This window comes from Galeopterus variegatus, unplaced genomic scaffold, assembly GCF_000696425.1.
Source record: "Galeopterus variegatus unplaced genomic scaffold, G_variegatus-3.0.2 Scaffold116, whole genome shotgun sequence".
NCBI lineage: Eukaryota > Metazoa > Chordata > Mammalia > Dermoptera > Cynocephalidae > Galeopterus > Galeopterus variegatus.
Window position 1 is genome coordinate 998825 of NW_007726227.1, and position 11959 is coordinate 1010783.

General features: G+C 41.0%; 1 protein-coding gene across 3 annotated transcripts in view; it reads right to left on the bottom strand.

Moving 5' to 3' along the window:
* The window catches only part of DTD1 (D-tyrosyl-tRNA deacylase 1), a 160297-nt gene that overhangs the window by 147815 nt on the left and 523 nt on the right, over window positions 1-11959 (bottom strand). For all 3 annotated transcript variants that reach the window (XM_008587208.1, XM_008587223.1, XM_008587217.1), the window contains exons 2-3: window positions 8244-8334; window positions 5855-6090 (exon numbers count right to left, since the gene is read on the bottom strand). In XM_008587208.1, coding sequence (XP_008585430.1) covers window positions 5855-6090; window positions 8244-8334 — 327 coding nt within the window. The remainder of the gene's footprint in view (window positions 1-5854; window positions 6091-8243; window positions 8335-11959) is intronic.

Below are 11959 nucleotides of genomic sequence, written 5' to 3' on the forward strand. Positions count from 1 at the left end.
GCAGAGGCCACAACTAATCCAGCTTCCTGGACCCAGTCAGTCAGTCTGGGGGTCCAATAAAGCATCCTCAACCTCTGGCTCATTCCACAGTAGAGGGGGAAAACGGACAAATCTAGGCACTTGGGCTTTTCCTCTAAAGCAATTTAAAGAAAGCCAGAGAATGAAAGCTAGGATTACGAGCTGTGGAAGATGAGCAACGGCCGCAAATGCTCTCACGTTCCTTCCATTGCAGGGTGGGTCTGATCTCCTCCCCTTGAATCTGGGCAGGCTGTGAGACTGCTTTAACCATTAGCACATGGCAGAAGTGAGGCTGTGCCACCTTCCAGACCTGGCACTTCCATTTCCTGTCTTGGAAAACCCACTCCTGGAATGCTCGCTCTGGAGGAAGCCAGCACCCTGTTGAAAGCCAACTTCCCTGAGACCACCAGGTTGTGAGAAGCCCAAGCAATGCAGGGAGGTTCTGGAGAATGAGATGAGGTGGGGGTGAAGGCGGAGCAGAGAAAGGAGGGGGGAGAAGGGGCCCCGAGGCCATCTAGGAAGAAAGTAAGGAATGCAGGAAGGGAGAAAGGAGGGGAGAAAGCGTGCACATCTAGGGAGCTTGCTGGGACACAGGAACAGTCTCTGACTATTAGGCCACAAAAGCACTTCCCAGTCTCATAGTCTGCACCTTCTCTCACCTTCTGATGTCAGCTTAATCACCTCTCCCTGATGTCTTTGCTGCTAACAAACAGAAGCCAGCCAATGCACCACATAACCAAGTGGTCAGATGGCCAGCAACACTGTTCAGCATTGTGGTGTCTCTTCCCCTCCTCCATCCAAGTCAGCCTCCGAACCTCTTGGACCCTCTCAGGCCAGTCACACATCTGCTATAGCTGGGCACTCCTTGTCTTTCCTGGGGACTTGGCCATGAGCTCTGTCATCCCTCCAGCTGGGGTAGACAGCCACTCCTCCTGCCTTGATGTCCAGCCTAACCCCAACCTTGTCTCCTACACAAAAGGACATGCATTTTTGCACACTGCACTGAGGCTATCACCTGGCCCAGGCAGTACTCAAAATTGCCCTGCCACAGGGCTGCTTCTTAGGGTGATCAGCCACCCCAATTTGCCCAGGACTGAAGAGCTTCCAGCCATGTGAGATTTTCGGTGCTCAAGCAGGAGGGTCCTGGCAAACCTGAACTCTGCTCTGAGGCTGACCTGTCCAATGCCCCAGGTCACTACAACAGAAGGAGAAGAGGCCCACAGTCTGAGGCAGAGAAAAAAGTGGAGATATTTCCAATTTAAGTAACTTCTCCCTAATAGCCCCCATTTATATTTAACCAGAGGTGAGAGTACATGCCCATGTACAAGCATAAAGATTAACAACCTTCTGCAGGGTATTAGTTTGATGAGTAAAGAAGGTCCAACAAATGACCTAAACACAGACCTGAGAGAAGCAAGCCCAGCACATTTGCCACCACTACCTTAGCGCCTAACCCTGGTATTCATCCCCAACAATGCCACAAAGCATGAACACACTGGTCATCACAGAAGATTCTGACCACACTAGTTTCTGAAAACGGAATTCGTTCACACACAATTGGTAACTAAGAGAGAGAGTATGATTACTGCAGAGGCTGCATGCATCAGGGCACAGGTGGGCTTTCTTAGGCAAGAAGGGCCAGAACAGTTGGAATAAAATGGCAGCCTTTGGCAGAAAAGGGAAAAGCCCTCAGCACCAGCAGCAGAAGCCTCTGACTGTATTTTGTGAAAATTAAAAACAAGTGTCCACTGCCTTCCAGCCTTACTGGAGGTCTTCAGTAGTCTGCTATTAACCTCATTTTTCCCATGAGCCCCGAGAGTTTTAGTGGTGGTTTTGCAGAACATATGGTTTTTCAAGAACATGTACTATGTTAGCAGAAACAGCCATGTTTGTTCAGTGTATCTCTTCCTCACTACACTCTGAGCTTCTTTAGGGCAGGGACAGCAATTCTCCTGCTCAGCACTGCCTACCTAGAGCCTAGTACAGGGCTGGCAGATAAACAGTATCTTATTGATAGAGAAATCACAAAAGTATGACTTGAGCAGAAGCAATAAAATCTCCTCCAGCAGAAATAAGACCTAAATCTGGATTACCATCACTGCTCTGAGATGAAGGACAACCTTGCCACAGGGCACACTGCTGCCCACTTACTAGGCCCATGTGACATCCAAAATCCTTTACTGATTTCCTTGATCACAGGAGAGACGGCAATGGAGAGGGCCAACAAGTCACGAGGGTATGAATTTCACAGTGAAGTGAAGATGTCAGTGAAGCTCGGGCTCTAGAGAAGGCTGCCGGTTCGATTCCAGACTCTGCCACTTACATGCTGAGTGACCTTCCACAGGTTACTCTGCTGTGCCTCAGTTTCCTCATCTGCAGAATGGGGTAATCCTAGGGCCCACCTGGTAAGGTTTCTGTGAGGATTCAACGAGAGGCTTTCCGTACTAAGGCTGGAAGCCAAATTTTCAAAACTGACAATAGACAGCATGTGCGCAAAACATGCTTTATGCATTCTGTTCCACTGAATGCTGTAAAAGAGATAAGGCCAAAAGAGAGAGTGCTGCGCTACTGATATAACTGTAGCGCTTCTGAAATTCCAAAAGATTTGGAAATAAGTGTTGATTAAACTCTGCATAATTCAATTTTTCATCAAAATGATCAGATGATATCATATCCCATAAGCTTAAATTCCGATCCATTTTAAAACAATACTGTTTAGACTACATTGCTGCAGGCACTTCATATAATTACCTGGATTAAATACACATCATTTCAAAAAGTAAAAAGTGATTTTAGGAACACAAAGTACCTAATAATACATAAAACACTCCTCCTTAAGGATTTACATAAAAGTTGGTTTTTCTCACTTGAGCATTCCTTAACAACAATCAATGTTCTCCTATTTAAAGTGCCTTCACCTATGATCTTACGATATTCCTTGCATTCATCCTTTCAAGGGATTTTAGTGCATTCTATAATACACCTGAGAGCTGGCCCATTAGCTCAGTTGGTTAGAGTGCAGCTTTGTAACACCAAGGCCACGAGTTTGAATCCCCATACTGGCCAGCCACCCAAATAATAAATAAAATAAATCTAAAATTATTCAGAAATGGGATAATTCTACAAACATCCACAAGCACAGAAGACAGCATCCAATTCTTGGCTAAGCAAAGAAAAATAATTACTCAGCGGACTCGACTTAATTACCATTCTGTGAAGAAACATGTTTGCAGCAAAGCCATGCTAGAGCATCCCAGTGGACACGGAGTGGGAAAGAGTACCAGACACACCTGTGACTGAACCTATGAATGGAGTTCTACATTTGAACATTTCCAGAAAAGGTAAACATATTCTTCTCCACAGGAACCCAAGTAAAGAGTGGGATTTGGTTTGAGGCAGGAGTGTCCTGCTCACATAGAATTCATGTCTCCATATAGCAAATGGACACTTTTCACAAGTAAAATAAAAGGAATGTCAAGGATGGGTAAGAATTCACTCACCTAAACATGAGCAAACTCTATTACAATAAAAAATAAATAAATTTTTTAAAAATAAGAAAACTATAGCCCAATACTTCTCATAAACATAGATGTAAAAATCTTCAACAAAATATTAGCAAGTCAAATCCAACAATGTATAAAAAGGATTATACACTATGATCAAGTGGAATTCATCCCAGGTATGCAAGGCTGGTTCAACATTCAAAAATCAATCAATCAACAGTCTAAATAAGAAGAATCACAATATCATATCAATATATGCAGAAAAAGCATCTGACAAATCCAACACCCATTCATGACAAAAACTCTCAGTGAACTAGGAATAGAGGGGAACTTCCTCAAACTGATAAAGAATATCTACAAAACACCTACAACTAACACCATACTTAGTGAAAAACTAGAAGCTTTCCAACTAAGAGCAGGAACAAGGCAAGGATGTCTCTTCTCACCACTCCTTTTCAGCATCATATTGGAAGATAAGGAAAGGCAAGAAAAGGAAATAGAAAGTATATTAATTGTTCACAGATGGCATGATCTTCTATGGAGAAACTCCTAAAGAATAAACAAAAAAACCTCCTAGAACCAATAAGTGATTATAGGGAAGTTGCAAAATACAAGGTTAATATACAAAAGTCAATCACTTTCCTATATACCAGCAATGAACAAGTAGAATTTGAAATTTAAAACACAATACCATCTCTATTAGCACCCCCCAAAATGAAATACCTAGGTATAAATCTAACAAAACATATTCAAGATCTATATGTGGAAAACTACAAAACTGATAAAAGAAATCAAGAACTAAATAAATGGAGAGATAGTCCATGTAATATACTCAAGATGTCAGTTCTTCTCAACCTCATCTATAGATTCAATGCAGTCCCAATCAAAATTTCAGCAAGTTAATTTGTGGATCTTGACAAGCTGATTCCAGAGTTTATATGGAGAAGCAAAAGACCCAGAAGAGTCAACACAATACTGAAGGAGAAGAACAAAGTTGGAGAACTGACACTACACAACTTCAATACTTACTATAAAGCTACATTATCTAAGACAGCATGGTATTGGTGAAAGAAGAGACAAATAGATCAATGCAACAGAACAAAAAGCCCAGAAATCAACCCAAATAAATACAGTCAACTTATCTTTGACAAAGGAGCAAAAGTAATAAAATGGAGAGTTTTTTTCAACAACTGGACACTCACATGCAAAAAAGTCAGCCAAACAAAGACCTTATACTCTTCACAAAAATTATTCAAAATGGATCATAGACCTAAATGTAAAATGCAAAACTATAAAACTCCTAAAAGATAATATAGGAGAAAACCTAGACGTTATTATGCTGATGACTTTTTAGATAAAACACCAAAGGCACAATCCATAAAAGAAAGAGTAAGCTGAGTCCTAATGTAAACTATGGAATGTGGGTGATAATGATGTATCAATGTAGGTTCATCAACTGTAACAACTGTACCAACTCTTGTGGGGGATATTGATAATGTGGAAGCTGTGGGGCAAGGAGTAAATGGGATATCTCTGTACCTTCCTCTCCATTTTGCTGTGAATCTAAAACTGCTCTAAAAAAATAAAGCCTTTAAAAAAAGAAAAAAGAATGTAAACTATCTCATAACTTTTCATATTGATTACATAGTAAAATCATAATATTTTGGATATATTGGGTTAAATAAAATATATTTTTAAAATTAATTTTATCTGCTGCTTTTTACTTTTCTTTTTTTTTTTTCCTTTTTGTCTTTTTTCGTGACCGGAAACGGATCGCAACCCTCAGTGTCGCGCCCGTACCGGACCGGGACCGGCAACGGGATCGCAACCCTTGGCGTTGCACCCGCACCTCGCTCAGCCAGTGAGCGGCCGGTCTGTATGTGGGATCCGAACCCTCGGTGGGAGCGTCGCCGCGCTCCCAAGCAGCGCACTGTAGCAGTGCACCACCGGGCCAGCCCAGCTTTTTACTTTTTTTAATATGGCTACTAGAAATGAAAATGACAATTTGGCTCACATTTGGAGCTAACACTACATTTTATTGGACAGGGCTGACCTAGGCCACCAAAGAAACACCACTATGACTGACATGCCTCTGGGTTCCTTAACATTTTCAAAATATGAACAGAAAAATGAAAAAGGGTAAATGATACCAGGAGCATTCAGAAGACATGTGTTCAGTACAATAGCAGGAGAGGACGTTGTTTTAAGTAAGTAGTAAGCTTAAACAATGACTTTCCCGAAAAGGAAAGGCTGCAATTGCAGATTTTCTTTTCTCTCTGCCTGGAGTGTCCCAGAGACTCTGCTTCTGAGCATGGGCTCACCCTCCTACCTACCTTTGATGAGCTCCGGCCTGTAGGTCTTACGCAGCTGCTCCAGGAAGCTATTATAGAATCCTTCTGCCTGCTCTGCGGGCATTGCCAGGTGGAAGTCGGGCTTGTTCCCCTTGAGGACACACTGGAGGGTAAACTGGCTGATGCACAGCACCTCATACTGTTTGTCCATCACACTCTTTGACCAGTGCTTCCCACTCTCGTCCTCAAATACACGCAGGTTTAAAATCTTCCGGACCCTAAAGGGAAAAAGAGCAATGAGAGCTACCTGAAGGATCACAAGCCCCCCAATACACTCCATACCCCCAAAATGTCAGCAGCATCCTGCCAAATAAGGACATAATGACGACTCCATCACTTACAGAAGGCATGACCTTAGGCAAGTTACTTATCCACTCCATGCCTCAGTTTCCTCATCTGTAACACATGGTAATAATATTCATACTTCACATGGTTGTTCTGGGATTTCCTTCTTTTTTGCCATCTCTCCAATTCACAGCAGTTACGGGTATGCTGTGGATTGACTGAATTCTGTCCGTCAAAGTTCATGTATTAGAAGCTTAATTCCCACTGTAACTTGAGAGTAGGAAATCCTATTACAGTAATTGAAAGGTGGGGCCTTGAAAAGGTGATTAGATTGTAGCACTGTGCAGTAGTGAATGGATTAATAATGGTGGTCAGGGGCATGGTTCTGAGGGCTTTAAAAGAAGAGTGCATGAGGAGGTTAGTCCTCCCTCTCTCTGCTCCACCATTTTCTACCATATGAGACCCCTGAGTTGCTGCAAAGCCACCACCAAAGGCAGCCCTCACCATAAGTGTTCCCTGGACTTTGGACTTCCCAGCCTCTGAAACTATAAGCAATAAATTTTGTTTTCTTTACAAAGTGCCCAGTCCCAAGTATTTTGTTATAAGCAACAGAACGGGCTAGAACAGGGTGGGAAATGGGGCTAAGATGACAACCACCCACTGTCTGCTCCTTCAAGTTGGGGGATATGTCAAAACTTGGGTCCAATTCTAATTTCTTATGGGAGAATTCAATCATCATATTGAGATAAATGACATCCCATTTTTATAGCCCTTCTTGGTATTACACAAAATGAATAATTCAGCAAATACTCTGAGAGAAAACTCATGGTTACTACAAATATGCAAAAAGATGTGGGGAAAGACACCTTGGCAACTATGTCACATGCTCCTTAAGCCCTAAAGGGGCTTTCCCTGTACATGTGGATGAAAAGGACAGACACCTTGGCAAGGAATTGGACCAGGTAATGCTTATAGGGTCAGATTTGAAAAGCATGGCAAAGAACCACCAGCATGAAAGCTGAAATTCCATTTGAGAGCCAGCCTTTCAGATGATGTTGAAAACAAAGACAGTTCCAAAGACTCTACAAATACTAACTCACTGACTCTTTATATGGGTACCCTCTGCAGTGGGTACTATTCATCACACCCTCTCCATAGCTGAGCTTTGTCTAATGCTGAGTCACATCTCTTAAGCACCCAAGTATGAACATTAGCTCTCTAGTAGGTCAGAGCCATAAAAATATTCAGACCCACAGCCCCTGTTTTTAATCACTACACCACTCTATTGCCTCTTTGAAAGGACAGCTATTAAAATACCACCATCACTGAAATGGTATTGAACTGCCCTTATCAGTGATCAATAAATACATTAGCAGTAATTAGGTTTTAAGTCTGATTTTCAATCTAATACAAAAGGGACAATTGGGTAGAGATATACCCAGGCTCTGGGCACCAAAGGGGCAGAATAAATGGATTCTCAGCATCTGAAGTTAATGTGCCAAGGGGAGCATGGCAGGGGGCTGACTGTACTAAAAGAACCAGGCAGGCAGCAGCAATGGCAAACTCCCCTACCTCAGTAAAAACAGCACCAGTTTCAAGATCAGGTAGCTCAGATTCTAATTCAGGTTCGGGCTTTTTGCTAAGTGTGTGTGCATGACCTGGGGCCAAGAATTTAACCTCTCTTGAGTTCCAGATCCTTATGTATATAATGAACAACTAGACATTTTTAAAATGCAGACAATACGTCCCAGATCATATTGCCCAAATTAAAAAACAGCAATCACACCTAAGAAAAGAGGCTGTTTTTGCATTAAGAGAAAAAGAGGCATGCTCTGAGGATGCAGCAGCAAATAGGGATTGAGACCAGGCTGTGCTCCCGCTCCACTGCTGAGTTAGTGGGTGCGGTTCCTCAGGTGAACTCTTCCTGCCTCCTCCTCTTAAACAGACTTAACCACACTATATCAAATGGGACAATGGATAAAAGTGACAAGAGCTCACTTCACAGACACAGAATACTATGGAAGCTCCCAGCATAACCACCATATATCCCATTCAAATAGCAACAACTTAGAAATGCGCATCTTACATGTGCTCCAGTTCCTTCTGTGTATCTTCCAGAGAAATACCCAGCAACACACAGATGCCCCGTCCAATGGCACTTATCTGCTCTCCTCCAACTACAGAGGGATCAAAAGGGAGAAAAGACTCAGCACCAAACACGTGCCATAAAGTGCTTTTAAGTAACGACAGGAATGTTTTAAACATCACACATACTTTTCATTTCTTTGGTTAAAGTCAACAGGTATTTAAAAATGAAAGGAGTTACATAATTGCAGTGAGATGATAATAATTACCATCTATTCTAATTTTATATCTGGAATAAATGGGATCCGTAAAGTGAACAACCATTAAACAGGATTTTAGGGCCACATCTTCAACCTTGTTACCTTGGGTACAACACCTGAAACTTTCTATGGCTGAGTCTGCCCATCTGTAAAAACAGAATAGTGTTTTCCTCCCCCAGAGAATCAGCTCAGCTATATTAATTCTCAGAATGTAGATTCCTCCTTTTCTTGGAAATCAACAAATCTGGTAACACAGTGCACAAAATGGAAAATGTTCACGTCATAAAAACAAATATTTTTTTTCTACCTACTGCAGAGAAGATAAATACACTACATAAAAACCATGACTTATGTGTTAATCTTCAACTCAGCAAACTATTACTTCCCAGAGTAGTAATGAAGGTACATTCTAAGCCAATCATCTCCGAATCTTTTTGAATCATGTACCTTATCTATAAAAAAATCTGAGCACACACTCCTAATATTTGTGTTATAATGTATTTATAGTTAAATGTATGCCCTGCTACCATTAGAAAATATCTCAAATGTTGGCACAGTACTTAGGCCAAGATTCAAAATTATGATGGTAAATCTAAATCCATATTTCAAATGGTGATCTTGATCATCTATTTCCAACTTTTAGCCAAATCTTATTAGATTATTGTTGTTTTATTTTTCCAGCATGTACTGACCTGATGGTCCAATAAGGAATACAAGGATCAACTCTTGCTATTTTCTTGTTTGCTTGTTTTTTTTTTGTTGTTTTTTTTTGGTTTTTTTGACCGGTAAGGGGATCGCAACCCTCGGCACAGTGTGGTCTGCACCACGCTCGGCCAGTGAGCACACCAGCCATCCCTATATAGGATCCGAACCAGTGGCCTCGGCGCTACCAGCGCCACTCTCTCCCAAGTGAGCCACGGGGCCGGCCCCTACTGGATAATGATATCTATAAATACACCTAACAAGGCAACATGGACTATACCATGTTGCAATATATTGCAAGTTAAGGAAAGAATGAGAAACTCCCCTCTTTCTTGAGGTGTCTTCAAGTGAGGGACCACCCAACATTCCCCTGGTGACCCCAATAAAGCACCAGCACCAATCCATTCCTGACATATCAGTAAAGCTTAATTTCTCTTATTTTTGTGCTTAAAAAACATTTTAATACTTTCCTTTGTGCTGCTTTTCTTATAATGGACTATGTGTCACTTACTGTCCTTTGAAGCACTAACTCAAAAGCTGAAATAGAAATATCTATCCTGACATAAGCAGTAAACAATTGGGGTTATATTTGTTTGCACTGCTTTAGAAAAAGTCTTTGGTTTTTTTATTCTTTAAATAAAACAACACTATTTTCTTACAATGCCAATATGCTTTCTAAATTTATCCCAAAGAATGAGGGTACTTTAAAAAGTTCATGGAAAAATAGAATTGAAAAATATGACAAATCTTTCCATGAACTTTTGAAGTACCCTCCTATGTTCTAAAAGCTTAAGAAATAAAGGTTATAGACCTTTATCCACCATTAAAATAATGAATATGCATTGTAGAAAATTTAGAAAATATAAGAAACAGGAAGAAAAAAACACCCAAAGACAAGTACTTTAACATTTTAATAATTTCTTTTTGATATTTTCTCTATTCATAGATTTTAGCTCATATCTGTTTTCAACTACTGTAATAATGTAGTGATGGGACATGGGGATTATTGTACTATTCCATCTATATAATCAAATGAATATGTTGAAATGTTCCATAATAATGTTTTTAAAACCATGCTGAAGCATCAAATTGTATCTGACCAATCTCATAAAGTGAATCTGTCACATAATAAGATGTATGACTCCTGACAGTCTATTTTATCCTGACTATAAAAAAGGAAGTGGCATTTTAGAACCCTAAAATAAAATGCCATTAGAACGCAGTCACATTTCAGTGAAGCTAGCCACATTTTAAAAGAATGAGAAAACCCCTTTCCATTACAATTCAACAAGAAGTCCTGGATAACTCAAGGATCCCCCCAACACCGAGAATTCCACGGTTCCCCAATCTAGAATTTCCAAATTTATTAACACTTTCCCACAATATCTTACCCCTATCTTTTTTTAACATGCAGGAGTGTTTGTTTTAACTAAAAGCACACAATTTGTTTGTTATTTATTTTTGTAGCTGGCCAGTACAGGGAAAAAGCACACAATTTAAACAGAAAACTAAATAACTCACACTCTATTTGGGAAATCTCACAGAATACACAATTTCAATATTCCTGATCAGCAGGAAGAAAGAGCACAGGAGAGAAAACATTAAAATTTAAATTGGTTGGTGATGACCACATAGAGCAGGACTGCAAGATTATCCTCACAAAAGCAAAAAACTTTCACCTATGAATTTTCCCAATTTTCATGAACTTGAATATTTACTGAAATGCTATAAAACCCTTAAAATTCCATAAATCCCAGTGCTATTCCATTCTCTATTGTTCCAGGACCATTTCCAAAACCAAAATTACCAGAACAGCTTAGAAATCTTTAGGCAGGGTTGAAAAGTTGAATCTCGGATATAAATGTATGATTTGGGTGGGTTTGGTTATTTCAAGATTTTGTTGTTTTGTTTTTAGATTTATACCTTTGTGGACACAAACACTCGTATTTGATGTGACTGGCTTGAAAGAAAGGCTATATGGAATGATCTGAAATGAAATATAATTCTGCCAATAAAAACAGAAAAGACTAAAGACAATACAAAACTTGTCATTTAAGTGTTTTTTAAAAATACCTTTCATACCGTGTTTTTTTAAAAACGACCACATATTCCACCTTAATCATCCAGACCCTCTGATGTTCAAACGACTTCAGTGCTCAAGTGATCACTAATGGTTGGGTGGCTTGGTCCACAGGAAATTAGTAAACAAGAGAAATGTTTCATCTTGAGTTCTTTAGATTCTGACCCATCACTGCAGGGTTTAGCTAGTGGGGAAGAGGGGCGTCCTGGGGCGGGGGGTCGTTCAGTATCTAGCCTGGGAGCTGGTCACGTGCGTGTCCTCAACTGTTAGAGCTCAACCAAAAGAGCAATTCTTCACATCTGTGCATTTTATTGGGAATCAAGCTCCATAAAAATTGAGATATGGTAAAATGGGCAAAAACGGAACCTTTACGATAGAGCGGTGGAAAGGGGGGAGTTCCTGCTTCGGAAATGCTCCCTACGTGTTGTCCGGGTAACATTCCACTGAATGGGCCATGGGGATACTTGGAGGCTCCGCCATCCTGTACGCAGGACAAAAATGATGACGATACTAAGACGCGCTTATCCTTAACCCAAAGCGCAGATCCTGAAGCCGAGGACGAGCCGCGGACGTGCGGGAGCCGGACAGGCACGTGGGGGGCGCTCCCCCGACACGTCGCCGCCCCCGAGCCGGCCCCGGAACTCAGGGCTGCGGCGACCGAGCTCGCGGGGGGGG